Below are 19412 nucleotides of genomic sequence, written 5' to 3'. Positions count from 1 at the left end.
TGGAAATATGGAGACCTAAGCAATGATGTGAACATATACCAGGTTCCAAGGATTCCTGACACTGTCACTGTTCAACACGGCGTGGGGACCAAATGCTAATTCCTGGTCAAAGCTGCCTCTTCTGCGCCCTCTGGTGGTTTTCTAAGGACATGCAGCGCCGTGTGGGGATCAAAGGCTGAATTCCCTGTCAAAGTGCCTCTTCTGCGCCCTCTGGTGGTTTTCTAAGGACATGCAGCGCCGCGTGGAAATCAAAGGCTGCATTCCTGGTCAAAGCTGCCTCTTCTGCGCCCTCTGGTGGTTTTCTAAGGACATGCAGCGCCGCGTGGAAATCAAAGGCTGAATTCCCGGTCAAAGCTGCCTCTTCTGCGCCCTCTGGTGGTGCACAGAGAACATGCAGCACACTTTGCTGCCTTTCGGCATCATCAATAATTACCAGAGACCATTTGCTGGAAGTGCTGTTCAGACAGAATACAAGCCAGACTGGGAGCTTGGTTACTTTATTAACTTTCCCAAGGACTTGGACCTGGCATTAGCATGTGAGCTAGAACAGCAATCGTCAACATTTTTCATCTCATGGCACACATTCACTAATTGCTAAAATTCTGCAGCAACCAAAAATTACAATTTCCTGCTGATTTGACAAAAAACAGGTACAACTTTGATTCATTCACACCAGACCGCTATTGTCTTGGCTCTTAAAAAATAATTTTTTTTGTTTGACCATCTAAGGGAAAAGAAGTCAGTGCCCCTGACTAGTCAGGTATTGCATGTTTTAAAAATTCTTGTGGCATGTGAGTTGAAAATCGCTGGCCTAGAAGGAATTCTTCCATTCCCAAGTGCGCGCCTCATGGGTCATTTCTCTTATCACAAAGAGGATCCTGGGGAAGGTGCTCTCACATAGAGATGAGAGAGCAGAGAGGGGAAGGTGAGAACACAATTCTAAATAATAAGAAATGTACAGCGAAGGACATGGGGTTGGAATGCTACCACATCTCTCTCACAGGTCTCCCTGGACTTTTGGGACAGATTCAACCTCGTTCATGTTGCGGGACCCGCTTGCAATATGGATTTCGATTGTGCTGGCATCGGAACCTGGAGGGGAAGAGAGAGAAAGGTTGTGATCATGCCGTTGTCCTAGAAGGTGCTTCGTATGCTTCAAACATGTCACATTCAAGAGCGTGATCACAGCGCATGTTTGTGGTTGTCCAGTCGAGGACGGTAAGATCATGGGAGAGAAAGGGGACTCAGGACACAAGAAATTAGGGGAAAGATGGGTCATGGAGGCCTGGGAAATTGTGGGAATGCCAAGGAATTGTGGCAAAGGTAAAGGATCTGGGGTGAGAAATGGAATTGTGGGAAAGACAAGGGGTCATAGCAGAAGTGGAGACAGAAATTGCCAGAGAAATAAGGAATTGTGGGACATACAAAGGATTATGGGAAGAAAATGGAAGTGTAGAAGTCACAGGGGCTCATGGGATAGAAATGGGATTTTGAGAGACACAAGGAATTACAGGGTAGATGAGGTCATAGATACCTGGGAAACTGGGGGGATGGGATTAGGTCGTAGGTACCTGAGGAACTGTGTGAGAAATGAGGTCTTAGGTACCTGGGGAATTGTGGGAGATAAGGAATTACGGGAAAAATTACATCATGAATGCTTGGGCAATGCCAAAGGGATTGTGGGGAGAGTAGAGAACTGTGGGAAGGACAGGGACTCCTGTTAAGACAATGGAATTGTGGGACAGAAAGAAATACGGTTCAGGTGAGGTCATGGATGCCCTCAAACATCCCCAGGGGACACTGTTGGTGACAGCCCCAAAGCCCACATGTGGCTACAGGTCCAATAACATGACCCTGAAGAAGGATGTAGCCGTACACTTTTAAAGGGTGATTTTTACAATATGTGAATTATGTCAAAAAAATTTTTTTAAAGCAAAGGAGGGTTGTTGAGCAGCATGTGACAATTACCCGACTCCTGGCTGGACATCTGAAGGGAAAAGTCCCCTGTGAGACATCCAACTTCAGCAGTTGTGACACTATCCAGACTCAACGATTTATAAGATATTTCCTTCTTTTACTAGTTCCAAAAGAGAAACTCACGAAAAGTGGAGTTCAAGTCTTAAAGGGAAAGTCTTCACGTGTGACGACACTGAGTTGCATTCCACGGGATCTCTCTCTGCATTTTTTGTCCCTTTTCTTAAAGATTTATTTTTAGGGAGGGAGAAAGGGAGAGCGGGAATCAAACCGGTAACTTTTGTGGGATGTTGGCTGATCCACTGAGCCATCTCTGCATTTTCTAAAGCTCCTGTGGGCAAATTTCCCACCCTGGAGGGGTGGAGGCATGCAACAGCTCGCTGGACAGAATAAGAAGATGTGCTGACTGATGGATCTCACTTCTGATGGTAATGGAGGTAGGGGTGGGGGTGGGGGTGCCACAGGCAGATCAGGATGTGTTTTATTGTCATTTGTAATGTTTTGCTTTTCCTTGACCTCCAAAGACAGGCTCAAGCACTTTAAAATGCCAGGATGGGGATGCACACAAAGTCAGAAATTTCCAGATAAAATGTTTGGCTCATTCCCCAGGAGGTGGGCACCCCACTATCAGCAATGGGACCAGGAAGTGGGTCTCTCATCCTCGAAGAAGGATGTGACAAGATGGAGAGTCTGCAAACACACAGTCTGTCTTTTAGCTTTAGCACAACTGTCCCTTCGAGGTGCCCGATGACAACCACACATTCCCGTCTGCAGGAACCAATCAATTTATCGCTGCGTTTTTGCGCCCTGAGAGCAGAAGCCAAGCTTGTCACCTGAAAACAAACCCCCCTTCAATGTAGCTGAACGGCAGGAATGGGAAAGGAAACAAAACTGAAGTCAAGAGCATGTTCCCTTTGCTCGAAATCACATTATTTCTGCACAGAGGGGTTTGCGTTGAGTGGCATCTCTCTTTGGCCCCGTGCGTGCGCAGGCACGCGGGCGCATGAGTGTGTCTGCTCTTAGCTCAGAAAACATGTTGGGCAAAGCAAATTTGTGGACCCGAGCTTTGGAAAGCCTAATTATTCTGAGACACGGGTCCTGACCCCGGGTCACTGTTTCCCAGAGGGCATCTGTTGACATTGGGAGACAGCTCTGGCGCCTGGTGGGCGGGGACCAAGGAGGCTGCTCCACACCCTGCAGTCCCCAGGACGTCCCGCCTCAGAGAGTCGCCCAACTCTAAATGCCCTGGTGTTGAGGGTAACAACCCGCTCAGAAGACAGACAGCGGATGGGTAAGCGGTTGAACACAGAATTCAGAGCCGTCTCTGCCCAATCCCAGCAGCACCCGCTGAGGAAAGAAGAACAGACTCTAGACCCCGGACACACTCTCTCGGCGTTCTTCAACATTCCGACTCCCAGCTTCCCAAACCTCTCCTTTAGACAATGAGCGGGCCCCCATGAAACTAGAGCTTCCGAAGACCCCCTCTCTCATGGGCCCATTTGCCTCTACATTGCAAACTGTCACATCCGTTCAAACTTTGCGGATGTCAGATCTTTTTTTCATCAAAAGACCTATTTTTGCCACAACAAAACCCTACTAGGAACCCTAACACAAAGAGAAGAGAGTAGCCCATTGGCCAAAATTGATTTCGGTCACAATTAGGGTTGCATTATTGAAAAAAATGTAAGCAGAGCTATGAGGGCTACTTTGATCAACATGCAACTCTGAAACCAAAAATCGGGCATCTCCAAGGTAGCCAACTTAAACACCTAGCATTCTGTGATTTGATTGGATTGCAGCATACCCAGGAAATTTGGTTTTCGCCGGCTAAGGAGCTGAAATGTTACGGTTTGAGGTAGCTCACTGTGCTGTCCTGGGACGGTCACTTAAACAGAGAGGGTGGGTGAAGTTCGTCTGAGCTCCAAACACTCGCTAGCCACCCTGGTCGGACAAGTTAACGGGTCGGTGGACCTGGGGGATCGATCCTGGGTTACCAACGCGTTTCAGTGCGCACGCTTTTTCTCACAGAGTTTCATATCAAGTTTGTGGTGGGATGTCAATCATTTCCTGCACACCTAGAGGACCACATGGGGGTTCCCAAGGCACCCTTGGAAGGTCACAGCACTGGTCCTTCGGTGCAAAGAACAGATTCCAAGAGCCCGTGCCGGCTGACTGGATTCTCTTCTTCAACACCTCCCGAGTACGCTGCATCAATCAAGCCAGCTGCCACCTACAGAGGTCGTGTGCTACCATCCACTGCTTTGCAGCAAATGTTAGTGACGGGTCCCAGGGGACAACTGACCTCCTATTCAAAATGCCATCCAGTCGGTGGCGGGGGTGGGGGCGTTTGTAATTAATGCAAGGCTACAGTCCTTAATCACTGAACAGACCCCGTTAAAATACTGAAAGGAACAGTAGGTGATGAAATGCAAGATTAAGGTCACCGTGGGCCACTGGAACGTTCCATGCACACTCTGAAGTGCGTGACGACCCACGTCACCTTGTTTGCTAAAGGAGTACGGGGGAGCCATGGACCTCAACCTGTGGATCGCCCGCCTTAGCAGCCGGGCCTTACCTCCAGACAGCATGCTGAGGGCCTCGTCGGAAGTGTGACCGTTGCCACGTGCCACCTTCCTGGAAGTGGGGCCATCACGGGGTATGCAGGGGCCCTCGTGGGTAGGGAACGCCTGCTCAGTGGTTGAGGGGGTCATGGGCTCCCACTGGACCTCCTTCCTGGGAGACTGCAAGGCCAGGCTGCACCCCGTCCAGCCGTAGAAGGCCAGAGACAGGAGGAATCCCTGGGCTGGATTCAGGATGCTCTGGGAGGGGGAAAGAAAGAGCCAGCCGTGAGAGCAGGCTGGCAGGCTGAGCGCCCTGGGCACGCGTGGGGTTCCAGGTGCCACCCCGGACGGCGTTGGCTGGCCTTGCGGGGAAGGGACTGGTTGGTTTTGATTGAACACAGGCAACAACGGACTCCAGGAAGCATCCCTCAGTTGTATGTGGTGAGTACGCATGACGGGAACCGAAAGAACCGAGCGAGACGCCAAAGCACGGGGCAGGAAGGGAAGCAGTGGACGCGGGTCCTGCCTTCCAGTCTGTGGGTCAGATTCCCTCCAGCTCTGAAGCGACGTGAATGTTAATTCTGTGCGGGGCTACATGCTTATCTCCCCTAATCGCTCGCCTGTGTATTTTTTATTCTAAATGCAACACCATGGAAACACTGTGTATAGGGGTCGATCCATGGTGTTTCCACCTCATCATCTCATGTATTTTTGGTCAATATTTTTTTCATGCATGTGTTATGTAGTTGTATTTAGTATCATATTTAAATATTGTATTTATTGTTAGAGGAGGATGATGGGAGAAAGGGAGAGAAACATCGATGTGAGAAATATTCATCAGCCATGGCTGGTGTGGCTCAGTGGACTGAGTGCCGGCCTCTGAACCCAAGGGTCGCCAGTTCGATTCCCAGTCAGAGCACATGTCCGTGTTGCAGGCCAGGTCCCTAGTTGGGGGTGCATGAGAGGCAACCAACCACACATGGATGTATCTCTCCCTCTCCTTCTCCCTCCCTTCCCCTCTCTCTAAAAATAAATAAATAAAATCTTTTTTTTTAATTAAATATTGATCCGTTGCCTCTCACACCCACTCTGACTGGGAACCGAACCTGCACCCAGAGAGGTGCCCTGACCGGGACTCAAACCAGCGACCTCTTGCTTTACGGGCCGATGCTCAACCTACTGAGCCACCCCAGTCAGGGCCATTTAGGATAATTTTTATATCCTGCATTTTTCATTTAATACCACAGACTTCAAAATTGTTATTCTTAACATCTGCATAACATTCCATCAAGATGAAGGACCAGAATTTTTACCTAACTCTTCCCTTTTGTCAAAAATTGGAGTCTATAATGCTTTATAATTATGGATAATTTTATAAGGAATACCTCCATCCCTATGGCCTTCTCCTGGTCTGCGATATTTCTTCAAGAGAAACTTCCTGAGGTCTGAGTCTGCCTGAGGTCTGCTACGCTGCACCAGACACATTTCCCAGAGTTGCACCCACGGAATAATGCTCCCAAGCGTGACTGACCAGTCCCACTGGCAGAGGGAGTACCCAGGAACCTATCCAACTCCTGTCTGTTTAAATAATGAGCCATCATCCTTCTGAGTTTTTTTTTCCCTCCTGACTTTTTTTTTTCCCCCAAGAAGAAAATGCAAATTCAAGATGGACCTACCATAATAAACCACGTGGTCCTGGCTGCATTTCTGACATATTTGAAGGAGCCTCCATTGATGTCTGGCTGCAACTCAAGATAGAATAAAAGGCTTTCGTTGATGATGTTCGACAGCCAACTGTGAGAAAGAAAATGGCCCGCGGTGAGGAGAACAGGCAGCAGGATTTGTTTTCCTGCTGTGAGTCGGGGAAGGGGTGACCGGCAGGGAGGAAGAGGAGCCAGCACATCAGAATGGGATGGAATATTTCTGTGCGAGACAGCTGAGATTTTAGTGGCCATGTTTTCCTCTATGATTTTTATATCATGACTTATATTTGTCTTTTCTCCATTTTGAGTTTATTCTGGTGTACGGTGTCAGGAGGTGATCTAGTTTTATTTTTTGGCAAGTACCAGTCCAGTTCTCCCAACACCATTTGTTGAAGAGACTGTCATCACTACATTGTGTGCTCCCGCCTCCTGTGTCAAATATTCATTGACCACAAAGGCCTGGGCGGAATTTGATGAAGACATTTACATTTCTCTCAGGCTCAAGCAGAGACTGACAGATCCATGTCAAATGACCCAGAAGTCAGTCTTCATTGGAAGAGGAATGGAACATTCTGACAGAGACCAAAACAAATCCTATCTTGACTCTTTACGTTCAAATTCTTCAATGCTTTGCTGGTAGACCCATTAAGACTGAAAGGGCAAGGGTGGTGTATTGAAGAGGTAATTCACTCCTCTCATAGGAGAATGTCTGAATGTCCTTGTATCAAATAGTGGCAGCGAACGGTTTTCTGATTCCAATCTTTGCCGCATGGGTCACAGGTCTGTTTTCCAGGCACCCACCGACAATGCTGAGGGGGTGGGGGAAACTGAGGGGAGGAACATTGCTCTCTTCCCTTGCGGCCTGAGCTAGGAGTCATCACCCCAAAGACATGCCCTTGCCCTTGCATGTTCCTAGACGGGCATCCTGGGGCCAAGACCGATGCAGGTGGGTGGATTTAGCAGGCGCTCGCAAGCCTGTATTAACCCTAGCGGGGCGCTCCACACCGGATGCCTAAGGCTGGGATGGGGGAAACCACAACTCAGTATATATATATATATATATATATATATATATATATATATATATATATATATATTTTTTTTTTTTTTTGTCCTAACGGTTTTATATCTAATTTCAGGAGATTTGGCTCTTTGCAGAGGTTTGTGGATTGTGGACTTGCCTCCCTCCATGTCTCGTGTGCATTTAGTTTCTCAAGTAGCCCTGGCAGTCTCAAAGATTTCCTTCCCAAAGGCCCTTCCCTTGGGTCCTTCAGGTCACACGCAGAAAAACAAAATGACAAGGGGCTCACAGGTCCCCTCCTAGTGACAATTAGCAAGAACAGAAGAAAGGTTACCAAATGACGCAAACCAGCATTATTTTGAAAAAGCGGATCTTGATCATGGCTGCCATCCTCCTCTCCTTCTCGGTGTAAATGCCTTGTCTTCCTTTCAGCAAAGAGGCCACTGCAGAGAACAGAGGAGAGGTGCACAGGACGTTCATTACCGCTGCCAACTGAGGGGCAGGGAGTGGACTCAAGGTCAAGGTGAGCCCTCAAGGCAAGACAGATATCGAAAACGTTTACTTTGAAACAAGTTCCCATGAGATTTGCACATGTAACAGAGAGACTCTCTATTGACTCGTACCCAGCTTCCCTCAAAGTTCACCTCTTACACGGCCAGGGTCGCCTCCATCACAAGGAAGAAATGAACATTGGCGCGGTCCTAGTCATTCAATGCCAGATTTTTATTTGGATTTTACTACCTCGGGAGCTTTATTTGTAAAGATTTACATTTTCTCTTATAAAAGTGATGCCTACTGGCTATTTTAAAACGTTGAAAGGTGTACAATTTCTCCTTATAGACAAGTTGGAAAATATTTTAAAAGTTTCAGGAATCCGCGCTGGCTGGTGCGGCTCAGTCGACGGAGCATCTGCCTGTGAACCAAAAGGTCACTGGTTCGATCCCCAGTCAGGGCACATGCCTGGGTTGTGGGCCCGGTCCCTAGTCGGGGATGTACAAGAGGCAAGTGATCAATGTATCTCTTGCACATCGATGTTTTTCTCCCTCCCTTCTCCTCTCTCTAAGAATAAACAATAAGATCTTAAAACAAAAGAAGAATTAATGGCCCATGGTCCACTCAGGAACAACCGCTGTTAACATTGTAATGTATCTCTCTCCAGTCTTTTTCTGGGCGTTTCTATTTGTTTGATATAATCGAATCACTGTTTTTATGCAATTTTGTTAAAAACGGCTGTATCTAAAAGACTATTTTTAAGTGAACACATGAAAAGAGTGATGCAAAGGGCCGTGATAACTTCCTGTTCTCGGCGGTAGCGTGCATTTAATATCCTCAAGCTCAAGGATCATCAGCTGATCCTCAGGGACCTTGATTCTGCACTTGAAGATTCTGAAAGCTGGAGGAGGCTGGGGGAGACTGCCGACGTGCCCCAGGTCATGCTTCCTTGGGGAGGAGGGAGGGGCTAGAACGCAAGTCCCCAGCCTCAACCCAGATGTCTTTCCACTGAGTTCTGCTGAGTTACAATATCCCACTACCTGGTTTTTAATGCCGCCTGTGACTCATTCCCTGTGATGACTTCCTGTTTCCTACTCAGCTGAGTACAGATGGAGGCCAAGTTCACCATGGGACTAACTAGGCCTGTGACGACTCAGACCATACTCCATGCTCTCCCCCACCCCTTTCTACTCCTTCTGCTCCCGGCTCACCCCCACAGTCCTGCAAAGCCATTCCTGGGCCCTAGGAGTCATGCCAATGGCGACCCAGGAGGAGCCCAGCCAGGAGAGAAAAGTCCACGGGTGCTGGCCTTGAGCTGACATTGACAATGAACTTGTGTAGCGCCTAACTCAGCCAGCTTGCTCACTTTCACGTATGAAAGCCACTCCCTTTCTCCCCATGTATTCTGCTTATGTCTCTGCAGGACAGTAATGAACTCCATTGTCCCAGGTAATCCCAGAAGGACAACGCATGCCACGATCTCAACCCGAGGCACGGGCCACACCTGCAGCCACGCAACCGGAGAACTTCCCCACCTTTTACCTGCCGTCACTGTCTTTCGGAACAGGATGGGGTTGGCCACGAGGACGAGCAGCAGGGGCAAGTACGTGGTGACGTAGTGGGGGATGGCGTGCTCCACCCCCTTCTCACACCTGCAGGGGGAGAACCGGGGGTTTCCACAAAACACCTACTTCGTGTGGGAGCCGAGATGAGAGGATGAAAGCAAAAGGGGAAAGGGCACAGCCCTAGTTCTGACTCTGCCCGAAGGAAACGTGATGGGTAGCTCGTGTCCGGGAATGCACAACGCACCATGGAAGAACAAGGGAGGTCGGTCTTGCTTTGTGTGTCTCGTCACTGGGAGGACCTCAAGGCCTGAGCTGGGGGGAGGCTCTACAATTCCCTGCTGGGAACAGGAGAGGAAGGAAAGACACTCTAGGATGGAGGGCCTCCCCCACAGGCTCCGTGCAAGGGAGAGATGCACAATCCAAGTAGGACAAAGGCACTCTGGGAACTATAGTCAGGTTTTGAGCACTTCCTATGTGCTGCGCGTGCCTGGCCCAGCTGGCCCATGGGTAGATGCAGATGCTCTCCTTGAGCAACTCCGGTAACCCAGCTTTGTATTTCCACAGACGTGGGTCTCATGGTGAGCCAGAGCTATCACTCCAGTGGCTCTTTGCCAGATTTCTACGGAGGGGTCACGGGACTCCTTGGTCACCGCACGGCATGCTGGAGTGCCACACACAGGTACGGCACCAAAGTGGGAGCTTATCAGGTAAGAAGTGCGGAACGTAGAGGGAACATAACAAAGAGGAAGAGAGAATGGAAGGTGTCCTGTGTGTGCAGGCAGCCACCCACCCACGCCAACGGGAAAGGCGGACGCGCGGAAACTCACGCGGGGTGGGGCGTGCTGGGGGCTCAGCCGCACAGCCCATGAGCGCAGACTCCCACGGCCTCCCGACCATGGCTGAGCTGCCAGACTGGGCGTCTGGGTCAGCACAGCCGTCTCCTGCAGGAGGACACACCCCGGGGAGGGCCCGGGCGGGCAGGCTGGCTTACCTGGACAGGGACGGGTGGTAGAGCATGAGAAGCCCCTCAGCGCAGAGCAAGGCCGCCAGCCCCCAGGCCATGATGTGGTACAGCACGACGATGCTAGGGGAGGGGACAGCAGCCATGGGACACACCTGGGGGCCGAGCTCCCGCCACCCCCGCGCCCCCGGAGGCAGGACCGCGGCCAGAGGACAGCCTGCAGCAGAGTCTGCCTTCCTTTGCTTCGGAGTCGTCGTTTTTTTTAAGGTGGAACTCGTAGAACACAAAACTAAGCATTGGAAGGTGGACAACCCAGTGGCATTTAGCAGTCACAAAGCTGTGCAACCTCCATTCGGCCCCAAACCGTGGCTCTCACCCTGTAGGAAACTTCAGACTCAGGGAGCAGGCACTCCGTTCCTCCTGTCCCCAACCCTCCGGCAGCCAGGAACCTGCTTTCTGCCTCCGCGCGTTTGCCTGTTCTGGACATTCCATCCAAATGAGATCACACACTGTGCGGCCTTTCCGGGGCAAGGGGGTCAGGGCACGGGATGTCCTAAGTACCTGGCTCATTGTCAGTGTGTGGCACGCCTAGCCCTGACCTCCCCGGGTCACCCCTGTGCCTACCGCGGTTGTCTGAAGGCCCGCTGCAGACCCAGACGGTCTCTGCAGAGGAGGGTGTTACGCAGCAGCAGAGATCAGGGAGCTTCCGCTGCTGCCTGCCACTCCCCACCGACCCAGTGCATAGGCAGCATTCCTGGGCAGTCGCCGCCACTCAGCTCCGGTCTCCCATCCACCACGCCCTGTTCCCCCCAAGGAATCCAGGCAGCCAGCTTCGTAGGTGGGGTCAGGAAGACGCAGGCCTTCAGCACAGGAAGAGCGATCCTACTGTCCCCCTGCGGCCCCCACCTCCTCCGTGTGGCGGGCAGGGCCCGACCGCTGGCAGCGGGGCAGCCTCAACCTCACCAGTATGCTAACTCGGAGGGCCAGCCATGTGCACACACAGGCGGTCACGGATCAGAGAGGAAGGATGCCCTTCTCCAAGGAGACAGGAGGGGAGACAGACAAGGGCCTTCAGGCAGAAGGAACGTGTCCCCGCCAGCTCCTTGGGAGGGCACAGGGAAAGCTCCGGCACACTTTACAACCAGCTCTGGAGCAGCTTGGGGACGGCTGCATCTTGGCGGTGTCTTGCCCAGAAGCCAGAGACGCTTTGCGTGAGACTCAGAAAAACGAGCAGCTTTCTGCAGAAGCCGGCCTGCTGAATGGAGCCGCCTCTCCCTCCCAGACCCTAACTAACCTTGGGCCGCAGGCAGGGTGTTCTGCAGAGAGAGGGAGCGGCCAGGCGAGGCCAGGGCCGCAGCTCACCAACACCTGCTCAGCAGTTTCCCGGCCCCAAATGTCACAGAGGGTGGGAGTCAGTTTTGGACCAGGGTCACACACGCAGCAGCCCCTTTGTCACAGATACAGCCTGAAAACCTGCACCAGGGCTGAGTTGGAACTCCAGTGCAGCCGCGATGAGGAGCCCCCTGCGGCTGAAGACCCCTCGAAAGGCCTCCAACACTCCCTTTTCTCTCACACTCTCATTTTCTGAGAGCAAACGGTGACTTCAACGCACAGCTTTTCCCAGGGGATCCAGAGCCTTCTTTTAGTTTTTTAAAAAAATTTTAAATGTTTTGATTTGAGAAAGAGAAAGAGAAAACAAATTGTTGTTCTGCTTACTGATGCATCATTGGTTGATTCTGGCACGTGCCCTGACCGGGGATTGAACCCACAGCCTTGGCGTATGGGGATGACATTCTAACCAACTGAGCTAACTGGCCAGGGTTCCAGTGCCTTCCATTGTTATACCTGTGTATCCCAGACATGGCACCAAAGCAGCAGTTTAAATGTTAACTTTTAGTGACATTTTTTAGCATTAGGATTACACGGAACAATTCTCATGGCAATGCCATGCCAAAGAAAATAGCTAAGGAATGGAAGGATCTCGAAGGGCGTGAGGAGTTTCATCCAGCCATCCCCGCCAAGCCTGGGCCCCTGCCCCGGCACTCCTCAGGGACCCCTCCCGGCCAGCTGGAGTCTCCAAATTGCCACCTGCCGATTAGCTCCACCCTGCCCTAGCTCCAGCCCTTGGGGGGCACCGGGGTGTTTTGCATTTCAGATCCTTGGACATCTGCCTCCTGCGTGATGGGCCAGCCCTTGGAAGCCACCCTTGGCACATCCCCAGCGTTCTGCATATCCTCACACTGAGCTTCCAGAAGCTTTCTAAACCCTTCGAGACAAGAAGAGGGCTTCTCAGGGCTCCGCCTGTCCCCCACATCCAGGCAGCTCTCAGACTGCCCTGTCCGACCCCAGTCCCCCCGGGGTTGGGGTGAAACAATGCACCTCCTGTGGTAACAGCAGGAAGCATACAAGTCTCCCAGCTTCCTTTTGGCATTCAAAGGCTCCTCTGACCTCCATATCTGGTGGTCTGTAGATCTCTGGTTGTGTCTTAGCTCTGAACCCTCCCAAACTGAGCGAGGGAGTCACCGGACAGGGACACACACTCTCCCTGGGCTTCGGGGACAAGGACTTCTCATGCTGCTAGCTGCCCACCCACAAACATTCTCTCTTCTTCTCTTGGTAATATAACCCAGATGGCATGCCAGAGCAGCAGCGTGCTGGGCTAGCCAACTGTACTTCTCACCTCCTCTGACAGCTAAGTTTGGCCATGACCCTAAGTTCTGGTCAATTATAGAAAAGAATTGTGTGAAACCGCCAGGGAACCTGCTTAAAGGGAGGCCCCTTTTGCACGGCTCCCTTCCTCCTTCCTGTCGCCTGGAATGAAGATGTGATGGCCGGAGCTTCAGCAGCCATCTTGGGCCATGACGCCTTGAGGCTGGAAATCACAGAATAGGCTGGTGGAGCAGGAAGATAGAAGGAGCTTGGGTCCCTGATGTCCATTATGAGGCCTGGACTGCTCACCTCTGATCTCTTTCAGCATGAAACAGAAATTCCTATCTTGTTTAAGTCATTATTATTTTACGTACAAAAATGAATCCTCGCTGATAAACCTGGTTGGCCCCCTTTAACCGTCTTCCCTAGAGAAGTTTTACAACCAGAAGTAGGTTCTAATACAGGTGTGTACCATCTTGGGGATTAAGGTAAAAAGGTAGGAGAAACACGCACAGAAACAAAGTGCATGCTGAACTTCAGACCAGTGACACCAAGTTCATGATGTCATATCCGTGAGGGATGCCAATGGTTTTAGAGCAGGGAGCTACTAACATTGCCCAGTGTGTTCTATAGCCTGATTAGATCCTTACTTCGTTACTGTATCGATCTTCAAAGTGAATCCACTCAACAAATTGTGCTCAGACAACTGGATAGCTACACAAACAAGAATGAAAGTGGACTTTTTCCTCACCTACACACACAGTCAACTCAAAATGGACCACAGACCTCATTCTAAGGGCTCCAACCATAACATTCTTAGAAGAAAACATAGGTATGAATCTTTGCGACCCTGGGTTTCTTAGATGACAGCAAAACCAGAAGAAACAAACAAAAAAATGCATTTTATCCAAATTAAAATCTTTTGTGCTTCAAAAGATTCCATCAAGTAAGTAGAAAGAACCCACTGAATGGGGGGAAATGTTTGTAAATCATGTGAATCTAGAATATATAAAAAACTTCTGTAACTCAATAATAAAAAGACCACTAGCCCAATTAAAAAATAAGCAAATAGACATTTCTCCAAAGAAAGCACACTGATGGCCTGTCGTAGCATGAGAAGATACTCAGCGTCATTAGCCATCAGAGAAATCAAAACCACAATGAGATACCCCTTCGCGGACACGAGGATGGCTAAAAATTGTAAAAAACCAAACAAATACACAGAAAATAAGCGCTGTTAGCACAGATGGGGCCACACTGGAACCACCTTTTTGCTGATGAGAAGGTAAAATGGCACAGCTCTTTGGAAAGCAGTTTGGCCACACTTTTCAAGGTTATACATAGTTATTATACGTAGTTACTCTGTGACCCAGCGATTCCACTGCTAGCTCTGCGCCCCTGAGCACGTGGTGAAAACTCTTGTATACAAATGTCCACGGCAGCATTACTCCTAATAGCCAAGCAGTGGAAACATCCTAATTGCCCATCTGCTGATAAATGGAAAAAATGTCCTATTCCCCACGGTGGAATATTACTCAGCAATGAACAGGAACGAAGGGCTGACAGATGCTACAACGTGGATAAGCCTCGGAAATGTGATGCTAAACGTAAGAAGCCAGACACAGAACGTCACATACTGTACGAGTCTATTTATAGGGAATGTCCAGAACAGGCAAATCCAGAGACAGGAAGTAGATGGGCTGGGGTGCGGGCGGAGGAGCACAATTCCGCGAATACAGTAAAAGGCAATGGATCTTATACGTTTAAAGGGGTGGACTTTACAAAGCTGTTTTTTTAATAAAGCAAACAGGGCTCCATCCAAGGGGACTGTAGTGGACCCTGACCTTGGTGAGAGACAAATGCTTCCCGGACCTGCAGCCAGGGCCCAGAACACTCGCCCTGCCACACCGTCCTGCTTCTCTTTCTACCCTAGGTTGTGTATGTTTCTGTCGCCTTGTCGCTTGTGCGCCGCAGGTACAATCACCGCTCCCAGCTGCCCAGAGCCTGCTGCTGGGGGCCCCGTTATTAACCTTTTACCCACATCATCCCGCTCACTCCACAGTAACCCTCTGAGGTGGGCACCGTTTCACCGTGCAGAGCGCTGAAGGGCAGGGAGCTGAAGCAATCTGCCAGCAGGGGGCGGGCAGGAGTTCAGACCACGAGCAAAAAGGCGCTACCACTGTGTGACCTGGCCCCACGCAGCCCCTGCACCCCGGCATTCTCTGTCCGTACTGAGCATAAAGTGTCAGTACACACCTCGGAGATGTCTTTTCCTTGAACCTTTAGAGTCCCTCAAAAGGTTGCTATACTCATGCAATTACTTTCCAGTACGTGTCCAGTCCCCAGTATTTAACGTATTGAATTTCGTGTTTTCAGGGTTTTACATCCTCACTCTTTTGACTCTGCCTGCGGACTGTTATAAAAACCAGCGGCCACGCCCGCGTTGGGGCCCCGCGGACAGGCTCTGAGGGTGTCTCCAGAAAGTCGTGCGCAGACCCTTCCGCAGACCGGGGAACCAGGCTGGGCAGGGCGCCCCGCCAGGCCTCTGCATACCTCAGCCCCGACGACCTCCGGACCACCAGGTAGGCGTCCACTGCGTAGCAGAACAGCCACCAGAAGCAGGCGCTGTACAGCACCTGGATCCACACCTGTGGGGAGGGACAGTGGCATCAGAGCTGCGGGGACTGGCACCAGGCTGTCGGGACATCAATGTGCAGATGAGCCGGGGGCGTCCTGACCTCAGACGTCATGGACGCACAGGGCAGCCTCCAGGCCCACACAGGCAGTCCGGAGCCTGGGGTTGGATGGGGCCTGGGACGGCGTGTGCTTCTGCCCTTGGTCGCTCAGGCTCAGCCGACTGCACTAGCAAACCCCGCCTTTGGGGGCGCAGGTGCCAGGGACAGCGAGGTCTCAGTGTGCGGCTTAAAGGCGCAGGGACTCACAGGGTCTTTGGAGGAGAAACATTTCCGCAGAGAACGGAGGAGTGTGGACAGGAAAGACTCAGAAACATCTCCCCAGTGGAAGGGGAAGGCAGGGCTCCTACGTTAGAAGCACATGGGGTCTATTTGCCTCCCGGTGTGGCCTGAGGCTGGTGCTCCGCTGGGTGGGTGGGTGGGTGGGGGGCGGTCCACACAGCATCAGTGGGCTTTGAGATCATTCATTGGAGCATTAGCTCCGTGCACAGAGCCATGCACACAGCCGTGTGTGTGTGCGTGTGTGTATTTCATTAAGTAAAACATATCCAATCAATAACTTTTTTTTGCCAGCTGTTTCTGATTGTGGCTCTAAAGTAAGCACTGTAAGGTAGGGGAGGCAGAGACCACACTACATCCCGAGGCCTCTCCCCAGGGTTGCAGATCGTCAGCTCCGCAGAGGGAGCTGGGTCTCAGGACCCCTCCTGGAGGACCACAGCCTGCCAGGAGCCCAGGGACAGGGGGGCCCAACACAGACAGGCACACTCACCGCGCTCCCCACACAGAAAGCAGCAGGCCAGATGTCTGTTCCGTTTCTGTTTTCATCGGAGATGTTTTCAACGAAATCTGGGAATCCCAACCACACTGCAGACCGGACGACGATACCTGAGCGGGAATAAGTCGCGAGCATTCGGTGAGCTCTTGTATCTCGTCCTAATTCAGCGTTAAAGCTGACTTGTTGATCGGTAAAAAGTGCTAGATGGCTGAATGGATAGATTGATTGATTGGTTAGTACAGAGACAGAAAGAGGGAGAGAAAGAAGGGAGGGAGGAAGGGAGAGAAGCAACACACATATTTGCTGGGTTTCGCTTAAGTGCCCTAAAGTTTCTCTGATACATTTGCGATAACCAACACAGAACACCGGTTTTTTTGGAAACAAATGTCCCTTGGACATAACTTCCATCGACCGTTGGTTTTGCAGAATCCTCTAGTCCTCCAGTCGGGTCCCTGGGGAACCGGTTCTCCCTTCTCTGTGCTGCGGGCACTCAGACGCCCTGTCCATTCGCGGGTCACGCGCCCTGACCCGGGCTCCGAGCAGATCACAGCCCGTGGGCTGCGCGCCCTCACCCAGGATCGGAGAGGATCACAACCCGCGGGCCGCGCGCCCTCACCCAGGATCGGAGAGGATCACAACCCGCGGGCCACGCGCCCTGACCTGGGCTCCGAGCAGATCACAGCCCGTGGGCTGCGCGCCCTCACCCAGGATCGGAGAGGATCACAACCCGCGGGCCGCGCGCCCTCCCCCAGGCTCCCAGCCGATCAGAAGTCGCGGGCAGCGCGTCCTGATCCAGCTCCTAGCAGGTCTCCAACCACGGGCCGCGCGCCCTTACCCAGGCAGCCGAACACGTCGCAGGCGGCAGCGATGCGCAGGATTCGGGTGGATGCCGGGGCGCGGGCCGCAGCAGGCGGGCAGGTCGAAGACGGTCTGGAGCCCGCGGGCCGGCGCCCCGGCAGCAGCTGCAGGAGGCCGAGCACCAGGCGGAGCGCCCCGCTGCCCAGGCACAGCACGTGGAACGCCCGCGGCTGGAAGCTCAGCACAAGCTGCGTGGCGGCGTCCCGCGTGGGGCAGCAAAAGGTCCCGAGGCGCGGGGACGCCATAATAATCTGTGCTCCAGGATGCGGCCCCGGTCTGCCAGGACCCCGGCGGCCGGTCGGCCTGGGTCATGTGCCGGGCCGGCTGGGCGGGGGGCGTCATGTGCTCTGGGCCTCTCCCTCCACCCCCGCCCCCGCCCCCCTCCCAGAGTTTACAGAAAAGGCGGCCGGCTCCGCGCGGGTTGTGCGCCGTCTGCAAACGCCACGAGGCCTCACGAGGCTGATGCTTCCTCGGGAGGAGGGGGTAGGGGAGGAGAAGCTCCAGGGGTCGGAAGGGCCGCTTTCTCCCCTTTCTCCGGAATCTACAGCCCCGCCACCCCCCAACGGATCTTCCAGAAACGCCTGCCTCTCGTGCCAGATCATTCCTGGTCAGAACCCTGACATGCCTCATTTGGTGTGTTACTGGCGCCAGAACGCAGTGATCAACGGTGACTGGTGTGACTGGTATTAAAATAGTGCTTTTTTAGGGCCCCTCTCCATGAAGGAAACAATCTTACAGATGCAAGGTCTTCATTTGAAATCAACAAATAAATCTTAAAGAGGAAACTTGGCCTAACCAGACACACACACACACACACACACGCCCCCCCCTTTCAGCTCTGTAAAATTTCTCACTCAGCTCAAGATGCAGGGTTAGGTTTTGACATTCTAAATGAGCTTTCAAGAGTGAGTCTGTCTAGAAACAAAATGTTACTCAAGCATATTCAGATTTTCTTAACTGCTGAAGTGTTCTACATATTTCATTACACACAGAAAATCATACCTGATTCTATATGCATATGTCAAAATTATATCAGTAATAATAATAATAAAGCATATAGAGTGAAGCTTAAAAAAAAAAAAGCTGGTCAATTTGAAAATAAAAGAGCCACCTCCAGGTTATGGTTTTCCTTTATTTAAAAATAAAAGAAAAACTATTAGATTTTTCATCATCAATAAACCCGTTAGGCCCACTGGCAACCCCGAAGCAGACACCCTTTGACCTCTCTCCCCAGTAAACTTTCTAAGTTTCTCTCCAACCAACTAAAGGTAAGGGGTCCCCACTGTTTTCCTCCATCTTCTCTCATTAAAGCCTTCAATGCAGCCCTGGCTGGTGTGGCTCAGTGGATGGAGCGCCAGCCTGCACACCAAGGGGTTGCCGGTTTGAATCCCGGTCAGGGCACGTGCCTGGGTTGCGGGCCAAGTGCCCAGTTGGGGGCACACAAGAGGCAACCACACGTGGATGTTGCACTCCCCCTCTTTCTCCTTCCCTTCCCCTCTTTCTAAAAATAAAGAAATAAATTTAAAAAGCCCTTAGGGTGCCCTCCATGCCAGTGGCTCAACCATATTTGCACCCCATATTTGCAATTTAAACTACTGAGGTGGACTTGGGCTTAGAGCTGTGCGTTCTCCTGAGGACCCAGAGACTGGGTTTCCTGTCCCCCCACCCCCAGCCCACCCCAGGGAAGGCAGATAGGCTCCCGCGCCAGATGGAAAGCAGGGCCTGGAACAAAGGCCACCACTTCAAAAGGAACAGGCCCCGCCCGTGGTGAGCCCCGCAGCTGCTTTGACAGAGTCCGGAACAAACCGACCTTGTCAAAAGCTGAACTGCTCTGGCGTGGAACTCTGTCCTCTCCAAGGCCTGATCTTTAGAAAGCACGATCCTGCTGTTTGTTTTAGACAGCCATCTCCTCTTGCCCGCGCTCTTGGAAAGCAGAGGTTGCTTCTGGAGGGGAGTGAGTGGGATGTGCTTTGAGACAAAAATGAAAAGTGAGCATCTGTCCGTCTGCCCGAGGTTTGGGTGGGCGGTCCAGGCAGAAGCGTCTGCATTGCAGTGAGTCCTTTATGTCTGGGCTGCACATACCCACCTTTCTGCTTCCCACGTGCCCATCTGTGTGCTCAGGGTGAGTCCGGTGTACAGCTGCCAGGGGACTGGTGGTCA

At 51.8% G+C, this 19412-nt stretch overlaps 1 protein-coding gene across 1 annotated transcript; it reads right to left on the bottom strand.

The window, feature by feature from the left end:
• Positions 1–487: 487 nt before the first annotated feature.
• Positions 488–17548, bottom strand: GPR143 (G protein-coupled receptor 143). The gene is made up of 9 exons (XM_090264530.1): positions 17230–17548; positions 16389–16504; positions 15480–15574; positions 10308–10400; positions 9294–9403; positions 7594–7702; positions 6212–6329; positions 4550–4793; positions 488–1092 (listed from the first exon to the last, which is right to left on the bottom strand). Exons 1-9 carry the CDS (start codon positions 17495–17497, stop codon positions 998–1000), a joined length of 1248 nt encoding a protein of 415 aa, XP_090120656.1. The 5' UTR covers positions 17498–17548; the 3' UTR covers positions 488–997.
• Between the last annotated feature and the right edge of the window lie 1864 nt (positions 17549–19412).

This window comes from Furipterus horrens, unplaced genomic scaffold, assembly GCF_987537825.1.
Source record: "Furipterus horrens unplaced genomic scaffold, mFurHor1.1.pri manual_scaffold_17, whole genome shotgun sequence".
NCBI lineage: Eukaryota > Metazoa > Chordata > Mammalia > Chiroptera > Furipteridae > Furipterus > Furipterus horrens.
This window is presented reverse-complemented; position numbering and strand designations above follow the sequence as displayed.

Excerpts from the sequence above, each read along its gene's own strand:
- GPR143 (XM_090264530.1), bottom strand. The coding sequence starts at position 17,497 with ATGGCGTCCCCGCGCCTCGGGACCTTTTGCTGCCCCACGCGGGACGCC. Across the intron at positions 10,401-15,479 it reads CGGAGGTCGTCGGGGCTGAG|CATCGTCGTGCTGTACCACA; the intron begins GTATGCAGAGGC and ends CCCCTCCCCTAG. Across the intron at positions 7,703-9,293 it reads CCGAAAGACAGTGACGGCAG|TGGCCTCTTTGCTGAAAGGA; the intron begins GTAAAAGGTGGG and ends TGTTCTCTGCAG.